This window comes from Geotrypetes seraphini, chromosome 1 (assembly GCF_902459505.1).
Source record: "Geotrypetes seraphini chromosome 1, aGeoSer1.1, whole genome shotgun sequence".
Taxonomy (NCBI): Eukaryota; Metazoa; Chordata; class Amphibia; order Gymnophiona; family Dermophiidae; genus Geotrypetes; species Geotrypetes seraphini.
The window spans coordinates 407,441,993-407,461,643 of record NC_047084.1 but is presented as its reverse complement, the minus strand read 5'-3'; the positions used below and the strand labels follow the sequence as shown (position 1 = coordinate 407,461,643).

The 19,651-nt window shown below is 42.7% G+C and overlaps 1 protein-coding gene across 5 annotated transcripts in view; it reads left to right on the top strand.

Moving 5' to 3' along the window:
* Positions 1 to 19,651, top strand: part of UBE2U (ubiquitin conjugating enzyme E2 U) — a 355,232-nt gene that overhangs the window by 218,182 nt on the left and 117,399 nt on the right. For all 5 annotated transcript variants that reach the window (XM_033918277.1, XM_033918287.1, XM_033918269.1 and 2 more), the window contains 2 exons: positions 6,516 to 6,642; positions 16,445 to 16,520. In XM_033918277.1, the coding sequence (XP_033774168.1) occupies positions 6,516 to 6,642; positions 16,445 to 16,520 (203 nt within the window). The remainder of the gene's footprint in view (positions 1 to 6,515; positions 6,643 to 16,444; positions 16,521 to 19,651) is intronic.

Genomic DNA, 19,651 nt, shown 5'->3' with positions numbered 1-19,651 from the left:
ATAGTGGCATTATGACCTCTTGCGATCTACTCGTAATCCCCTTCTTAATTATGCCCAACATCCTGTTTGCTTTCTTTGCCGCCGCCGCACATTGTACCGATGACTTTAGGGTACTGTCAATCAGTACCCCCAAATTCCTTTCTTGTTCGCATTTTGCTAATGTCACCCCCAACATCTTATACTCGTGTTCTTTGTTTTTCTTTCCTAGATGCATCACCTTGCATTTATTTATGTTAAAGTTCATCTGCCACTCTGTAGCCCACTTTGCCAGCTAGTTCAGATCTTTCTGGAGGTCCTCGCAGTCCTTTTGAGTGCTAACCGCCCGACATAGTTTTGTATCATCAGCAAACTTTATTATATTGCATGTTTTTTTTAAAAAGTGCTTTCCCAGTGAGAGAATGCTAATCAAAGTAAAATTCAAAACCACTTATTTTAATGTTGCTTGAGAATCAAATGCATCGCTGTCATGCTAGACGCCATCAAAATAATTTTTTCAATGAATATACTCCGTAAAGACAATCTCCAAAATAGACTCGACTGAGCTCGGTTTCGAGAGTACAAGCTCCCTTTGTCAGGAACCTTTGTTATTAAAAAATAAAAAAAATTTACATGGAGCATGCCATCATTGTCATTGCTTTCTGTTCAAAAAATACAGCAAAATTAAGTCACCTGGCCAAAGCCACCCATTAACCAAAGGGATAACCACAAAAAAATAATTATACCAGAGAAACCAAATATCCTGAAAACTTGCCTGTAAGGTCCAATGGTATCTGCTGGAGCATTCGGTTTTTCCACATATGCCTTCACCTCTTCTGCTGTTTGCAGGGTTACCATCATGCCTGCATGCCAGACTCATATCTTTGCCAAGAGCACTAATGTGAACTGGATACCTTTTGTAGGCAGGCTTTGTAGAGTATGGCACCATTGCTTTCCATTGCAATCCAACATGTGCAAATAAAAGAAGCTTAGCCCCCCTCATACTCCAGGAGACCTGATTCCTTCTCTCTCCATATACTGTATCTGGCAATCACTGTGCATGGCCATTTTTCTATTTGAGCTTTTGGCCCAATGATACACCCTTTCGCAGCTGTACCATACTTGGTCAGATTTTAAGCCCAGTTTTTCAGGAATCCATGTGCTAAAGATTTGGTACAAATTGCTGTCCTTTACTTGATCCAGCAGACCTACCTGCTTTGGTTTTCCTGTTCTAATTTTTTCTGAAGATCTGTAGTTTTCTTTTTTCAGTGCCTCAATTTGAGTCGCCATAAGGTCACTCCTGTTCTCTTGGCCTGATACTCTTTGCTCAACCTCCTTAAGTCACTGATTATGGGAATCACATTTTTCATTTAGTTCATCGAATGCTGATCTGCTAACGCTGGAGACACCAGTTTTTGTCATTTCTTGAATCTACTCCTCTGCCAGCATGAAGGATGCTGCTTCATCCACCATTTTTGCTGATGGTGTTTTGGCTTTTTTGCCTGTACTTGTGGAGTTAGGGGCATACTTCGCACTTGGAGGTCTGCCTTGAACATATATTTCTGCTCCAAATCTTCAGCCTCCCTGTCAGTGTAGCTAGCAGTGGAACTGGCAGAGATTAATGTCTGATATTAGCAGATTGTCTCAGGGTTTAGCTAGAACTTAACTCCTTGCATCTGATCAAGCCAGCTTTATCATGTGAGCCCCTCCCCCCAGTGCTCTTTAACATATAACACATCTCACTCCTCCAACTTGATCCACACTATCATTGCAATATAAGCTGTACCCCTATTGGTTATCCTTCTTCCACCAGATCTCTGAGATGCTTACCTCTTCAATTAGTGATATAAGCTTTCCCATCTTATTTTATGGGCTTCTAGCATTTTTATGCAGACATTTCAGAGTTTGTTTTATCTACAACCTGTTTAGCAGTTGGCAGGGAAAATTTTATGCTGTTCCTTCTAAGCCGAGCAGAAGTCCTCCAACTGCATTGCTGCCAGTGTGGTGCTTCAATATTGTGTTTTCAATTGCTAGAGTATGGCAGGGAACCACTGGTCTATAGCAGGGGTTCTCAACCCAGTCCCACAGACAGTCATGTTTTCAGGATACTCACAATGAATATGCACTAGAGAGATTTACATTTAATATAGACAGTGAAAACCATCTAGTTCATGCATATTCATTGGGGATATCCTGAAACCAGATCAGCTAGCTGTGTCCTGAGGAATGGGCTGAGAACCTCTGGTCTATAGCATACCTGCTGGGACCATATGTCTATTGGAAGAGTCTACGCAGTGTGCATGATAGCATCACTGCTATGACATCAAAGGCCTGCCTGCTGAATCTCTGCACTTAGATTTAGGGAACACAGGAATCCCCCTTCCTCATACCACAACACAACACTTATGTGACTGCTGTGCCATGGTCAGGAGCAGAAAATATTTAAAATTATAGCATTGCCATAGCAGCTGCCGAGACCTGGCTGCATCTCCTTGTCTCCTTTTAGGTCCCTTTAGTACTCTCCTATACCAATAGCCAAACCACACCAAGAAAGCCTACAGAATATTTCAGAAAACTTCCAGAACTGATGTGAATCTTAACTCTTACAATGAAATGCAAATTTTTATTCATAACCTGAACTTACACCTGTACATGAGAGTGAGGCCATAAGTGTGACAGGTCAGAGAGAATGTGTCACAGCCATGAGTAGTGAAAGAAAGGATGGTTCATGAGTGTAAGTCATCCTCTTTTGTGGGTCACTCACTCTAAGGGGTCTTTTTACTAAGCTGTGTACTTACCACAGCTAAAAAAGACTTACTGCAGATGTGCTTGGGCATCCTGCAGTAAGTTTTTTGTATCTGCATGTGCAAACCACACACAAAAAAATATTTTTTAAATTTTTCTGGGAGAGACATGTCTATGGGGGTGGGGATTGGTCATTTCCGTAATAAACAGTGCATCTACATTAACACATGCTAACTGATTAGTACAGGAGTAGTGTGTCAGCCCTTAGGCCCTGATTCTATAAATGGCACCTAACTTTGCAGTCTTAGGCACCAATAGGCATGAAAACTGTAGGCGCATTCCCATTTAAGGCCAGGGTTTTCTTGGCTTAAATGAGGGTGCCTAAGTCAAACCACGCCCACAATTTGCCTCTAACCATGCCTACTTGCTGGTAGGTGCCTCACTGTAGATGCCTACTGAGTTAGGTGCCTACCAGCGAATTTAATTTTTAAATAGCTTTTTTAAGGGTGTTTTCAGTTATCAGTGCTAATTAAACCAATTAAGAAAATTAAGTTAAGACACCTACATTGGCTAGGCATGCCAATCTAGACGCCAAACATTTGGCATTTATAGAATCTGAGCCTTACTGCCTACAAAGCAGGTGTCTGTGTGCTAATGGCAAAATGAATGCATAGCCATTAAGTCAAAAAAATAGGAAAATCAGCCATTAAATTGCTGTGGTAAAAATGACCTTATCACGTGGGACAGGGTGCGGCTAAGGCCACCTTTTACCACAGCTTAGTAAAAGAGCCTCTTAGTGTCATGAACCAGTTAATAAAACCTCAGCTAGTTCTTGTGGACCAACCAAGTCTGTGGTTTTCAAGTTTTCTGCTCATACACTAGTTGACAATGCAGACACCCAAAGGGAAGAGTAAAGGGATGGAGAAATAATGGACGAGATTAAACACAACTGCAAGGGAGGCAACACAGTTATCATGGGTGACTTCAATTATCCAAGGATAGACTGGAACCTAGGCACCTCCAGCAGCGGTAGGGAGGCCTAGTTCCTGGATGCTGAGGGCGATTGCTTCCTGGAACAACTTCTCAAGGAGAATACGAGAGGAAACTCAATTCTGGACTTAATTTTAAATGGACTACGAGGACCGGTGCAAGGTGTAGAAGTAGAGGGGATGCTGGGAACCAGTGATCGCAATATGATCCGCTTTGACCTGGACACAGGGGTGAAACATTGATCCAGAACGATGGGCACGGTGCTGAACTTCCGAAAAGGGAATTCCGAAGCGATGAGACTCATGGTGGGGAAGATTAAGAAGAGGATAAGCACTGTAAAGACGCTAGAACAAGCATGGTCCCTTTTTAAGGACACAGTCACTCAATGCAAAATCTTTATATACTGCGTATCGGCAAGGGATTCAAGAGGAAAAAGAACAAAGAACCGGTGTGGCTCACTGTAATGGTGAAAGAAGCGATCAAAGACGAGAAGACTTCGTTTAAGGAATGGAAAAGGTCAAAAACGGACAAAAACTGGAAAAAGCACAAACAGTATCAAAGCAGATGCCATAAGGGGTTAAGAGACTACGAGAAAAAAATAGCCAAGGAGGCAAAAACTTCAAGCCGTTCTTTTGATATATTAAGAGGAAACAACCCGCAAAGGAAGCAGTTGGGCCGCTGGATGACCATGGAATAAAGGGAGTGATAAAGGAGGACAAAGCCATCACCGACAAACTGAACACATTTTTTGCATCTGTATTTACCAAAGAGGATATACACAGCATACCGGAAGCCGACAGGCTATATGTGGAAAACGAAGATGGGAAACTGACAGGGTCGATGGTCAGTCTAGAAGAGGTATGCAAGCAGATTGATAGGCTTAAAAATGGACTGGAGGAGGGTCATGAGTGGTGTTCCACAGAGGTCAGTGCTCAGACCGCTGCTATTCAATGTATTCATAAATTATCTAGAAACAGGGACGATGTGCGAAGTAATAAAATTCGCAGACGACACTAAACTATTTAGTGGGGCTAGGACTATAGAGGACTGCGAAGGTTTACAAAGGGACCTGAACAAACTAGGGGAGTGGGCGATGAGATGGCAGATGAAGTTCAATGTAGAGAAATGTAAAGTCTTGCAGTAGGAAACAGAAACCCGAGATACAGCTACACGATGGGAGGGTTGTTATTGAGTGAGAGTACCCAAGAAAGGGACTTGGGGGTAATAGTCGACAAGACAATGAAGCTGTCGGTGCAGTGCACAGCGGCCACTAAGAAAGCGAATAGAATGCTAGGCATAATCAAGAAGGGTATTACAACCAGAACAAAAGAAGTTATCCTGCCATTGTATCGGGCGATGGTGCGCCTGCATCTGGAGTACTGCGCCCAATATTGGTCTCCATACCTAAAGAAGGATATGGCGATACTCGAGAGGGTTCAGAAGAGAGCGACACGTTTGATAAAAGGTATGGAAAACCTTTCAAACGCCGAAAGATTGGAGAAACTGGGGCTCTTTTCCCTGGAGAAGCGGAGACTTAGAGGAGACATGATAGAGACTTACAAGATCTTGAAGGGCATAGAGAAAGTGGAGAGGGACAGATTCTTCAAACTTTCGAAAACTACAAGAACGAGAGGCCATTCGGAAAAATTAAGAAGGGACAGATTCAGAACCAATGCTAGGAAGTTCTTCGTCACCCAACGGGTGGTGGATTCCTGGAATGCGCTTCCAGAGGGTGTGATAGGACAAGGTACGGTATTGGAGTTCAAGAAGGGTTTGGACAATTTTCTGAAGGAAAAGGGGGATAGAAGGGTATAGATAGAGGGTTACAAACGTAAGGAAGTTCTTCTTCACCCAGAAAGTGGTGGAAAACTGGAACGGTCTTCCGGAGGCTGTTATAGGGGAAAACACGCTCCAGGGATTCAAGACAAAGTTAGACAAGTTCTTGCTGAACCAGAACGTAGGCAGGTAGGGCTGGTCTGTTAGGGCACTGGTCTTTGTCCTAAGGGCCGCTGCAGGAGTGGACTGCTGGGCACGATGGACCACTGGTCTGACCCAATAACGGCAATTCTTATGTTCTTGTCTGTAGAGGGGCAAATTTTTCAAACTGCCACTGCATCCAACTCTGCTTTTGCAGGGTCTGGTTGCCCTGAAAGACCTGGAATCTTTAGGCTTCCGGCATGGCTTGTTTTCACTTATGATTATATTGGCATTAACTTTGTTGCCTTTGACGTATTGCAGATCAGAACAGAAATGGCTTGGTTGGGGAGTACCCCATACCCTGCCTCCTTTTTTCTCATAGGAATTGTCAACTGCTTTGATATGAACTGAAGAGCTATGGCACAGCCCAGAGATGCAGAAGTTGGAGCTGAAAGAAAAAGGTAGATGATGCCTTCTACAAACTCGCAAGTAAAGGAGAATAGCCCACTAATTCAAGACTCATATGCCTTTTTACTTGAATTAAGATTAGGTAAGAACCTAATCTTCCCTTATGGGAGAAATTCAATAAATGGCACCCCCAAAGTACTGTGAAGTACTACTGAAACCAGTATTTAAGGCAGTTTGCTGTGAACCAGTTTGCTGTTCAAAGGAATCATTTATAACCATAATGTTTCACAATATTGAGAATATCTTAGAAAATGGTTTAATCTGAATGCTGGTGAATGAAAACAATTGTAGCACATATGGTAGACATTCCCCTTGATTCCTAACTTCTGTACTTTAATATTTGTTCTAGTAACTTTTGTCTTCTAGTGGACTTCCTAATATCTGAGTACATAATTAAAATTTTATATATCTTTATGTAGGTTATGCTTTCAAATCCAATAATGGAAAATCCTGTTAACCTGGAAGCAGCAGAAATGCAACAGAACAACCCATTACTTTACAGAAAAGTCGTTTTTGATTGTGTGAGAGCTAGCAAGCATTTAAACGGTAAGGAGTTTTTGTTTTTAAATAAATACTAACTATAGCAGAATCAACAGTTAAGAAGCATAAGCTCTTAAAATGTTTTTCAAGTACATTTACGGTAGAACAAGAAACCTGTAGAGAAGCAGCACCAAGACCAGCCGCCACTATCGAGAGCTTTTGTCCCAATCCAGCCAGACGTGTATGCTCTTCACCATACAATTTGTTGGAGAGATCAATCTGCCTGCTTTTAAATATCAGCAGCATTGGGAAAACAACTGCTTTTACACCTAAGCAGCAGCGGGTACATCCGCAACCACCAAGAGCCCACAGACCCGATCCTGCCAGGAGCGTGAACTCCTCCCCCTGCAGTCCATAGGAGAGATCAATCTGCCTGCTTTTAAATATCAGCAGCAGTGGAGATCAACTGCTTTTACATCTAAGCAGCAATGAGACCAGCCACAACCACCGAGAGCACTCAGACCCGATCCTACCAAGAGTGTGAACTCTTCCCCCCCTGCAATCCGCTAAGAAGATCGACTGTCGGCTCCGGGCGGCTTTCCCGCAGAGGAGAGAATCCTGCATTCACCGTGGACCTCATCTGGGGCAGCCTCCTTGGAGCGGCTGGGACACGGGCAGTGTGTCTGGGAGGGAATGCATGGATGGGAGAACATCGCAGGGGAGGGGACATAGGCATCCTGGGACTGTCGGCCAGAAGAAGCCCTTTCTGGATACGTCAATCGCTCCTCCTAAACTTACTTGCTCCACTTCATCACTGACGCTGACCCATTCTGCTTCTATTCCTTTCTCTCCTCTCTTCTACCTTCCAAAGTATTTAGATCAATGCTGTCTTTTTAAAATGTTTATTTTATTTTTATTTTTCCTCTAACTCTACTTTTCACTTCACTATTACCCTCCAGGTACTTTAGTTAGATTGTGAGCCTTCGGGACAGTAAGGGAATTTTCCAAGTACCTTTCTTATTTCTAATCTTAATGTATATTTTCTGTAAACCGCTTAGAACCTAACGGATGTAGCGGTATATAAGAAATAAATTACATTACATTACATTACATTATCTCTTAGATAACCAGAGGGTAAGGAGTACAGTTAGGAGAATAAGGTCATAGATGAAAAAACTAAGGCGTCCTTTTACTAAACTACGTAATGCAGGAGAAAAAACTTACCGCAAAATGCATTAAAGCGTTTTATGGTAATTTGCCTGTCAGCATGTGCTAAATTTATGCTTTTTAATTTTTTAAGTTTTTCAGGAGGGAGCATGTCATAGGAGGGGAAGGGGCATGGAAATACTATCCAGCTAGCACATTCACATTAGCACATATTAACTGGATAACGTAGATAATGCAGGGGTACTTGGTGCCTTCTAAATAGGACATGGTAAGTGCTCCAGTATTATTTATTTGCAAGTTTCACATACTAATGGAAAAATTAGCATGTGACATCCAAAAACATAATAGAAAAAATCCTTAATATACTGTTGCAAGAAAATCTGGGCTTAGCATGAGGGAAAGTCCTGTATTCTTTGAGGACAAGCAGGCATTATATTCTCACATATGGTTGACGTCATCCATGGAGCCCAGCATGGACAGTCAAAAAGTGTACTATCAGTTTAAAACTTTAAAATCACCCTTACTGATCGCTAACAGAATACTACATTTTATATGAAATCTGTCATTCAACGGCTATCATCTTTTGAGCAGTATATTTCATCAGATCACCTTAAAACCTTTTAACCTCTGACCAATGATCTACCTGGATACTAAAAAATACATGATTTGGTCAATATTTGATGCCTTTGACATCACCTCTCTTACTTCAATAGTATCCCATATATAGGAGATGATCTATTTGGAGATCGCATTGAGGAGGCTACGCAAAAGTTCAAGACCTACAATGATTGCATGACAACCTTGACCAGCACACAATTTTCTCAGTCACAGTCATCCCAAAGATATCCAAATACCTCCATATGCTCTTCCTGCTATTCTAAGCGTAGATATACTTATCCTTCTACATCAAAGGTGTCCTAGGCAGCAGAGACAACAGAAGGCTCAGTCTTAACCACGTTCAGACATCTTGTCTAATCCCTAATATTTAGCATTTTAGATTACTGTAATTCAGTTCATATTGCAGGACATCGACCAAAAGTACTTAGACTTAAAAGAGTTCAAAATGTCGCAGTACGCTTGATCTTTGATTTGAAAAAATCAGATCATATTATATTTTACTACAGAGAACTTCATTGAGGTTCGTATGTTATTCAAACTGGGCACTCTCTGCTATAAAGTCTTACACGGCCAGGCGCCAGAGTATTTACTAGAATTATTTACTTTGTTTACACCAAACCGTTCTTTATGCAAATTTATTTGTCTTCCCCCCCCTGCTCGAGATTGTACTCAAAAGAAATTCCAGCAGTGAGATGGGAAAGGGAGTTCTGCTCTTTATTCACTAAACTAAACAAAACCTTAAGTTTACATACCACATCCTCTACAAAGAGATAGAGCTCAGCACGGTTTATAGGAACTTTAATATAAGGAAGGAAAAACATAATAAGAATTAGTGATTATAAAGAGGGTAGCGAGATTTACATTTTTGAGAATAGCCAAGTTTTCAGATGCTTTCGGAATAATTGGAAGAAGCCCAGATTCTGCAGCAGGGCAGGAAGGTTATTCCAAAGCTCGGTGATTTTGAAGAAGAGAGATTTCCCTAATTTTCCAGCATAGGTAACGCCTTTTAGCGAGGGGAAAGATAGTTTAAGTTTTTGGATGGATCTGGTAGTGTCAGGTCTCGTAGAATTCCAAGATAGTGGAATTAGAGGAGGAAGAATGCCATGTAAGATCTTGAATGTTAGGCAGGCACACTTAAAGTGAACCCTAGAAATTACTGGAAGCCAGTGAAGTTTTGACAAAAGTGGGAAAACATGATCAAATTTACTTTTTGTGAAGATCAACCTAGCCGCAGTATTCTGGATCTACTGAAGTCTTTGAAGACTTTTCTTGGTTAGACTTAGATAGATGGAGTTGCAGTAATCCAGCCTGGAAAGAATGATTGATTGTACAATGACAGCAAAATGTTGTTGGTGGAAACAGGATCTCGCTTTTCTTAACATGTGGAGCCTAAAAAACATTTTTTTTTTACCAGAGAGTTGAAATGGTCATTAAATTAAAGTGTTGAGTCAATAATGATGCCCAAAACTTTGCTTGAGAATTCAATCTGCAGTGTGGGACCAGAAGGTAATGAAATGAGTGTGGGTAGCTGATCTAATTTTAGACCAAGCCAAAGTAATTTAGTTTTGGACTCATTCAACTTCATTTGTACAGTGAGGACCCAGGATTGGAGTTTCGTTATGCTTGCTGTTATATTCTCAGTGAGGTTAGTAAGATTTGAATCTATCTCGAGAAGGACAAGGATGTCATCTGCATATGTGTATAATGTTTCGTAGGGAGATAGTTGGAAAAGTTTCAAAGTAGACATATAGATGTTGAAAAGAATAGGGGACAGAAGCAATCCCTGTGGGACTCCGCACAATGGCTTCCAAGGAGAAGACATGGTGCCATTCATATAACAGTGTATGAGTGAGATTGTAAGAATTTTGAGAACCAATCTAAGACTGTGGAATCAATGCCTATCGCAGAAAGTTGGTAAATTAGAATATCGTGGTGGACAACATCAAAGGCTGCAGATAGATCAAATTGTAATAGGATAGCAAACTTATTACAAGAGTGTAGTTGTTGAACCTTTGAAATTAATGAGGCCGGTAGAGATTCGGTGCTGAAATTGGATCTGAAGCCATATTGGCAAGGTAAAAGAATGGAGAATCTCTCTAAATAAGATGAGAGCTGAGTAGATATGATAGACTCTAGCATTTTAGTCAGGAGAGGTACATTCGCTATAGGATTGGTCTAGATTGGCTTTTTTCAGTAATGGGGTCAGGGCAATGTGTCCCATTTCTACAGAAAATAGGCCTGATAGTAAGGCAGAGTTTATAAGTCTGGTGAGAGATGAAATAGCTTGCGTGGGAATTTTCTCGTATAGGTAAGAAGGAAACGGGTCCAGGCACATTTGCAAGATCTTAAATTGTGGCACAATTTTGAAACCTTGGCTTCGGATACATGCTCAAAGACTGTCCAGAATCTGTCTACTGGGATAGGGTTAGTGTCGCTGGGTACCAGAGAATTATAAGTGACTGCTGAAGGACAAGAGCTTCTTATAGTAGCAACCTTTTCATTGAAAATTTTTGCTAGGCCATCCGATGCTGGAGAGGAGGGGAGTATAGAGGAGTCATTTTTAGAGGTTAGGGAGAACCAGATGTTAAACAATATACTGCTTTGGATATTGGATCTGATGATTTTATCACCGCAGAAATTCTTCCTTGCTTTTTTTAATACTGTATTATAGAACCTAATACTGTCCCTCCAAGACTGTCTATCCGCAGATGATTTAGATTTTTTTTCCATTTACCCTCCAATACTCGGCATTTCTGCTTCAGTTCTCTTTGGTATGGAAGATACCAGGGGGCCTTACAGGAGTAGGAGACAGTCTTAGTAGATAGAGGAGCAAGAGAGCAGTAGATAGTCTCAGAGAGGTTTACCCAGTTGTGCCAGTTGGCTTCTCGAGAATCAGGTTTAGGACATATGGAAAACTGATTAAGAAATTGGGTCCAGAACTGTTCACTCGCAATTTTTTTGCGGAAGGTAATAGATTTAGAGGCACAGGGTTGAACCCCAAGGTGAGACATGAAAATGGGGAGACAGAAGGCACCTAAAAAGTGGTCGGACCAAGGGACTTGTTCCCAACGAACACCTTCGGCTGAAGTTTTGTAATCAGTAAGGTCAAGGAAACTGATGAAATCTAGAGTATGCCCCTTTTCTTGGGTTGGAGAGGACTCGGGAGAGGGAAAGCCCAGAGAAGTGAGAAAATTATTGAATTCAATCGCATCCTTACTAGTGTTATTGTCTACGTGGAGATTAAGATCACCAATAATCAGTAATCTTTGAAATTTTAGGAAAGCGCTTTTTATGGTCTCAAAAACAAGTTCGGAGGATTTATTCCAAGGGATTGGTGGGCGATATAGTAACAAAATACCCAATGGGTGATAGTGGAGCTCATCATTGACTGTAACTAGCATATATTCTTTTTTTTTGAATATATGTTTATTAAAGGAACAAAGCATAAGAGAAATTTACAGCAATCAAGCCAGGAGCACTTCAAAAAGGGAAAAAAAGCAACAGTACAAATGAACAAGGCCATCAGGCAAAAAGACAATCAGGTCAAACACAAAGATCTCCCATGCAGAGTCCAATTTTTGCAAAAACACAGAGGTACAGAAGGCCCCCCTCCCATACCCCACCTCCCCAATGCCCACCTCCCCCATCCCCCCCAACCCATCCCCCTGCATCCTAGGAAATGACCCACATCAGAAAGATCTCCAACAGTCCAGATAAGCCACCGTCTGCCATCTAGTGGCACCCCTCTTGCGCTGGCGCTCCCAATTGGCCATCTGGGACATAGAAGCCTGCCACTGCTGGATCGTAGGCCGCACCTCACCCACCCAAGTTTGCAAGATAAGCTTTTTGGTAAGCCCCAGAGCGATCAGGACAAAGCGTCGCGAGGGCTCGGCAATGCCAGCCTCAACTAGGGGTCCCGTGACACCAAGCAGCAGAGTTCTATAAGACCATTCCAAAGACTGCCCCAAAACCTCCTCCACCGCCCTAAGCACCTGTACCCACAGTGAACCCACAAAAGAGCATTCCAAAAATGATGCACCAACGTACCCCTGAAAGCCGGACAGCGTGGGCAAAAAACATCCGGCCACAGGCCCATTGCACACCCTTTACTGCGGGTAATGTAAGCCCGATGCAATAACTTAAGATGAATTTCTTGCAAAGGCACATTAGGGGCAGCCCCAGCACCCTCCTCAAAGCACAGAGTCAGGTCATCAACGGTGACTTCCTCACCCAGTTCAGAGCTCCAGGCCTCAGCCAGAGACGTCAAGAACCCGGCAGGCCTCCAGGACCTCCCCAATTTATACCAGTCCGATAATGTGTTAAACTCTAGAGAGAGGGAAAGGAAAGCCCGATCCAACAGGGAAAAAACAGGCACCTGCCCAGACCTCGATCGAAGTGAGAAACAGTAACTTCGAAGTTGCAAATAGGCCAATAAGGATCCCGCATTCCAAGTCCACGAAGTTTGGCAAGTCTGAAAACTAGGAAACAACCCCGACCCCAATTCAGTGACTTGGCCCACAAACCGACACCCGGTTTTGCTAGCCCTCACAAAGAAGGCATGCACACCAGCGGGGAAGTTAGGATTAGCTACAAACTCCACAAAGGGAGAGGGGCCTAACGAACCCCCCACTTCCCTACGCCACCAGCACCACGCACTTCGCAAGGGTTGAAGCAGAGAAACACAAGCCCCAGCTCCTCTCCACAAAACATTAAACACCGACGCCGGAGCTGCCAGCTCTTTCCAGAACCCGGGTGGGGCAAACTTGGACGCACCCGAGTTCACCTCATGCACCCATCGGAGCAGAGCCGCCACGTTGTAAAGACGCAGATCAGGCAGATTCACGCCCCCTTGGGCTCGCTCCCTAATCAATTTACAATATCCAATTCTCGCCCTCCGTGAACGCCAAATGAAAGAAGAAACAATACCTTTGTAGATCTGCACCTCCGCGTTTTTTATCCATAAGGGTGCCATTTGCATAGGATACAGCAACTTCTGCAGGAGGACCATCTTAATAAGAGCAATGCGCCCAAGAAACGATATCGGATAGTCCATCCACCTCCGACATAACCCTCGGATAGCATCTAATTTATCCACCACATTTTTCTGATAGACCACCCGAGGATCCGCATGCAAATAAACCCCCAGGTATTTAATCGAGCCCCGAGACCATTGTAACGGAAAAGCAGGATCATCCCGGAGAGTGCAATGCGGATGAAGTGCCAGAGCCTCAGATTTATCAAAGTTAATCCGCAAGCCAGAAAACGCACCAAAATTACGAATAAGCTCTATCAGTACTGGAACTCCCGTAACCGCATCACCCAAAAAAATGAGCATATCATCCGCGAACAAATTGATTCTGAATTCCTGGGACTCCAAATGGATACCCGGTAAGGGCTGATGCTGCCGGATCTTGGCAGCTAAAGGTTCCAGTGCCAACACAAATAGCATAGGCGAAAGCGGGCACCCCTGTCGCGTGCCCCGCGCTAGGGAAAAGGTGGAGGAAAGTGCACTATTCACCAAAATCTGAGCAATCGGCTGGGCGTAAAGAGAACGAATTCCAGCCAGGAAACTCCCCAAAATGCCCAGCTGTGGCAGGACCCAAAACAGGTAGTCCCATAGAACCTTATCAAATGCCTTTTCGGCGTCAAGACTGGCAATGAGGGCATTTTCCTGGCCAGGATGTCCCTTCAACAGGGCAGGGTTCTGCAACACCGACAATGCACGTAAAACATTCGCGGAGGAAAAACAGCCCGGAACGAAACCTACCTGGTCCGGGTGGACCAGAGAGGGCAAAACCCTACCAAGCCTGGCAGCCAGAATAGCAGCAAATAGTTTAATGTCTTGATTTAACAGGGAAATTGGTCGGTAGGATCCCAACTGGTAATCCGGTCTACTGGGTTTCGGAAGTACAATGATATGCGCATGGGTAAGTCTATGCGGAGGCAAATTCCCCCCACAAAGGGCCTGACATAGATCTCGGAAGGGGCCCAATATCCTATCCCCTAGCAGTTTATAGTATTCAGGGTTTAGGCCATCAGGGCCAGGTGCTTTTGCCAATTTTAGCGCCCTAATAGCCTTCTGAATTTCCACTGCCTGCACCGGTAAATTAAGCTGATCCCGCTGGTCTTGCGTCAAAGCAGGAAGAGAAAGGTCTCTAAAAAAGGCATCTCGCTGCTCAGTGTCACAGTCCCCCTGATCATACAGGGCCTGATAGAATGTTACAAAACTTTGTTGGATATCCGACAACGAGGTCGCCTGCGAGCCATCTGGAGTACAGATTTTAGAGATAGGACGCTTGCGGGCTCTCTGGGCGACCAGGGAAGCCAGTAGTTTCCCCGCTTTGTTTCCCCAACGATGCATACGATATTTATACATCTGGATGTCCCGTAAAGCCCTTTGAGCCAGCAACTCATTGATTTGGCGTCTCAGCCCCAGATATCGAGTCTTAAGTTCCGCAGACCCAGAATGATGCAATTCCCCCCTTACCTGCCCCAATGTGCAAGCCAAATCCAGCAGTGTTTGGTCCTGGACCTTCCGCTTGTGTGTCGTGTAAGCAATAATCTTACCCCTGAGAACAGCTTTACTAGCTTCCCATAATGTCACCTCAGAAACATCAGAGGAGGGGTTGTCCGCGAGATAAGAATCCCCATTGTTCTTCCAAGAATATCTTGAAATCAACATCGTCATATAAGGTGGGATTCATTCTCCAGCCAGACAACGGCCTCCGTGATACCTGCGGATCAAGGAGCTCCATCCATACCAAGTGATGGTCAGAGAGAACACCATCTTCAATCATCACTTGCTTAACTCCAGGCAGGAGGGACGGGACCGCCAACAAGTAGTCCAATCGACTATGCACATTGTGCATGGGAGAGTGATAGGTAAAATCAGATTCATCGGGATGGGTTTTTTTTTAAAGGGATAATTTCTGGAGCGCACCAGCACGGGGATTCTGAGGCCAGGGCAGATCTCACTATCACTAGTGGAGTCAAATATATTGCGGGAGAGAGGTTTTGTGCAGTGAGTAGTATTGAGAAATGAACAGAGTAAGACAAAAAGGAACCAAGGGGGTGGCTTCATGATGAAAATTAATGGAACAGGGACTAATCTGAAGCTGCTAGATAAAAGAAATAGTAAGAGAAAGGTAAGTAGGGTAGGGGCGCCGGCTAAGGAGCCGATAGGAGTAAGCTTTTTTTTTTTTTTTAGGGGACGGCCTGGTCTGCTGAGCCCTTAGGAGGGCTGGAAGGTGAGCTAGGAGAAGAGGGAGGATGGCCTTGACTAGTCTTGGGTCAACAAGGGTTAATTTAAAACTGGTTGTCAGGTTTGGGGAAGAGGTGAGTTTTCAGGAGCTTGCTAAAATGCATGTATGATGTAAAAGAAAGGACCAGATGACTCCATTCTGGATCTTTAGAAGCTGCTTGGTAGGATAAGAATTTATTGATGAATCTCTTATGTGAGAAATCTTTAACAGATGGGAAGGAAAAGAGTGACTGGGGTCGAGAGGTCTGCCTGGGTCTGGAAAGTAAGAAATGATTGGTGAAGTAATCAAGCAATAAGCCATATAGTGCTTTATAGAAGAGACAGACAAATTTTAAAAATGCCCGATGCTCAATTTTTAGCCAGTGGAGCTAGATTATGAGCCCACCAGAACAGACAGGGAAAAATTGAATTAAATAATAAATAAAATAATTAATTAAACATCTACATATGTATTTTTTAAGGTAGGAACTGTGTGTTTGTTGGGGGTGGGCAAAAAAGGAGCCACTTGGGGGAGAGAACAGAAGGGATGAGATAGCTGATGCTAAGCCATTAAAGCGTTGTTTTTGGGTTTTTAAAAAATTTTACTTCTCTGAGTAGGCTTAGGACAGTTTTTTATGCAATCTGACCTTCCTGAATAGAAAGAACCAGATAACATTGAATATCAGTATTATCTGGCCATCTTTAAACCCTACCTCAAGAATGCACTTTGTTATTTCCAAAGTTAACAAATTTAAATTAATTTCTTTAAATTATTAAGAAATAGTTAGAAATATAATTTGTCAATGATACATTGTATAATGTTGTTTGTTCTCTCTGTTATAGCTGGCATTATTGAAGACTGTACTTCTACACTAACAATACCTTTGGCACAGACAGGATCTGCAGAGCAGCATTTCAGGTAACAAATGACCTAATGCTGGTTTTGTTTAGTTTGCAAAAATTACCACTTCCCTTTTGTATTTTTTTTAGGTATATGAACTCCAATATTATGCCTCCTACAAAGGTTGATGGACATTAAATTGATTTTTCATACGCTAGCATTTTAAAGGCATGTTAACAAACTGATGGCCTCTTTTACAATGCCTTGGTAGCGATGCTGGACTGGGCTCCGGTACATTGGCAGTATCACTACTAGAGAGTGACATGGGGAAAATATTTGTCCCCATCACTGCCCCGTCCCCATGACCATCGTCCCTGTCCCCGCCCCGTCCCCGTGACCACCATCCCTCACAGCATCCATACAAGCCTCAGTACTGCAATATATATATATTTTTTTTGAAAATATTTTTTATTTAGAAGTTGCTTAATACAAAAAAAAACATTCGTAAACATAGCTCAAGTGAAAAAACAAGTAATAAGAAAGTCTATCGCATGGTTCTTCGCGTAGATCACAAAGACTCAAAAATAGACCGAAACTGCCCCCCTCCCTCTCCCAAGTACTGCAATATTTAGCTTATTCCTTCTTTGAAATATGATTTTACCTAGCACAGGCACAGCCCAGAGAGACAGAAAAATTAACTAATAACTACACGAAGCCTATTTTCTTTTATCTTAATAATTACACTTAGAGCAGGGGTGCACAAAACGTGCACCCCTGCTCTAAGTCTTTCAGGACTGCAAACAGGTAAAGCTTTTTACGGTATCCCTAATGGATATACAGGAGAAAGAACTGCATACTCAACCGGGTTCTTTGCTCCGGAGTCTGGTTGAACTGATCGCAAGGGAAGCCACAAACAGCTGAGCCTGCAGCTTCCCGGAGTCTTGCCGGCTCAGCTGATCGTGGATTCCCTTGCAATCAGCTCAGCTGGACTCCGGAGCAAAGAAAGAAAGAAACCCCAACTTGTCATTCTCTACATCTGATCCCATCCACATAAGCCTCGAATAGTTTTATACTGAACGTATTTTCTTAAAGTATAAAAAGAAACAATATTCTGTACAATTGTTATTTTATTTATTTAAATCTATTTTATTCATTTTCACATCAAAGATAAAAAAAAAAAAAAAACACTTTGATACAGGCAACTAAATATACTCAAGAAATTATTATCAAGTCATAAATTCCCAGTACAATGATCATAGTCCACATTAGGGGAGAGTGAAACCATACACAATCAAGGGAAGTTGAATTAAAGAAAAACTATACTCGGTCATATTAACATATGCCTCAAATATACAGGGTTCTTTGGTTAATTACATTAAGGCTTAAGTGGTTGAAATTATAGAGGGGTCGGGAACCTTAATGGCAGCCTTTCCTTCCAATAAAAATTGCAATTGTTCTGGATCATAAAAAATATACTTATTTGTTTGATAGGTAATACAGCATTTACAAAGAAACCTAAGTTGAAAGGTTGCTCCCAAGGCCAAAACTGACTGACGAAATGTCAAATTTTTAACGTCTAAGCTGCGTCCACTTTGAAACATCAGGAAAAATTGCAATTTTGTGATTGTAGAATTCAACACTTTCAATTCTATAAAAAAGACGAAGAAGAGCTTCTTTATCTTGTAAGAAAACAAAAGTCACTAACAAAGTAGCTCTCGCTGAAATTTCAATCCGTGAAGATTCCAGCATCCCACTGAGGTCTAATTCTCCGGGATGAGTAGTTGACTTATCCTTATCCTCTTCGACTATATTAAAATAGTATAGTTTTTGTAATGGTGGCATATTAGTCTCTGAAAATTTTAAAACTGAGGTAAAAAAAGAATGAAAAAGTTCTCTAGGAGATAATATTCTGGATACAGGAAAATTAAGAAATCTCAGATCAAATTTCTATTTGCATTTTCTAAATTTTCAATTTTCCTGATCATTAAGTTTTTTCCTTTCATTTGAGAATTTGATGCAAGTTTTATTTCAGAGACTGTTTTCTCAATACTATCCATTCTAGTTGCTTGTTGTTGAATTTTCTCTTCACATTTTTTAATTTGAACAGCAGTTTGTTGAGTTGAAGAAATAAATTGGGAGCATACCTGATGAAGGCTCTCCATGGCTCCCCACAAAGCCTCCATATCCACCACTTTCGGCTTAATCAGGGGTTTCAGAGGTTGAAGTGGAGAAGATACTCCATTTCCCACACTCGTTGCTCCCTGAATGCCTCCTCCTCCCTCTGCCGTTTGATGGTAACCCGGCATAGCTTGAACCACCTCCGGGGTCAAAGGCAGCACCATCGGGTCCAGCAGAGATTCATTCCCCGACGTCTCCCGTTGCCCCACGGGACTGCCTGACATCATCCCGGGACGGGGAGGGATCACAGGGCCAAGCTGGCTCAGCGAAAAATCACTGTCCAGCTCCGAGGTCTGCCCCCCTCGGAGCACGGATTCACCCAAACCAAAGGGAACAGCAAAAGCTGTTATTGCTGTCTGGCGTGTTACCGACGAGGCAGAGGAAGCCGGGAGATCGCTCCTCTGTTTCCCCCTACGCTTCGGCATTCCTGCAATGCAAAAACTGGTAAGAAAATCTCGAAGAAGAAAAGCAAAAAACGCCAATGGGAGGGGAGCCTCTCACAACATGTCTATCCCTGACGCCATCTTGGTTTCCCCACAATTGTTGTTTTATAAATCAAAGTCATTTTATAAATCAAAGTTCTGGCTGCTGAACTAGAGAAAGAGATGTTCAGCTGGCAGGGCTTTGTTTATAAATTTTTTATCAACACAACTAATATACTACTTTATTCTAAAGCAAAAAAAAAGAAAAGAAATAGAAATTTGTTTCTACCTTTGTTGACTCCTCATTCAGTTCCTTCCATACACTGTCTGCCTTCTCTCTGACTCTTCCATTTGCTCTGTTACTGTGCCTCTCCCTTCCATCTCTCCCTCCACCCCCCCCCCCAATTGGTCTGGTACCCATCTTCTTCCCTCCACTCCCCCTATAGTCTGGCATCTCTGTCTTCTTCCCTTCCAGCATTTTCTCTCCTCTCTTTCCAATTTCTCTTCAGGGTCTTCTCCCCACTCTCTCTTCACCATTTCCCTTCAGTGTCTGTTCCTTACCACCCCCTTCCCTCTCTCCACCACCCCGTCAGCATCTGTTCTTTCCAC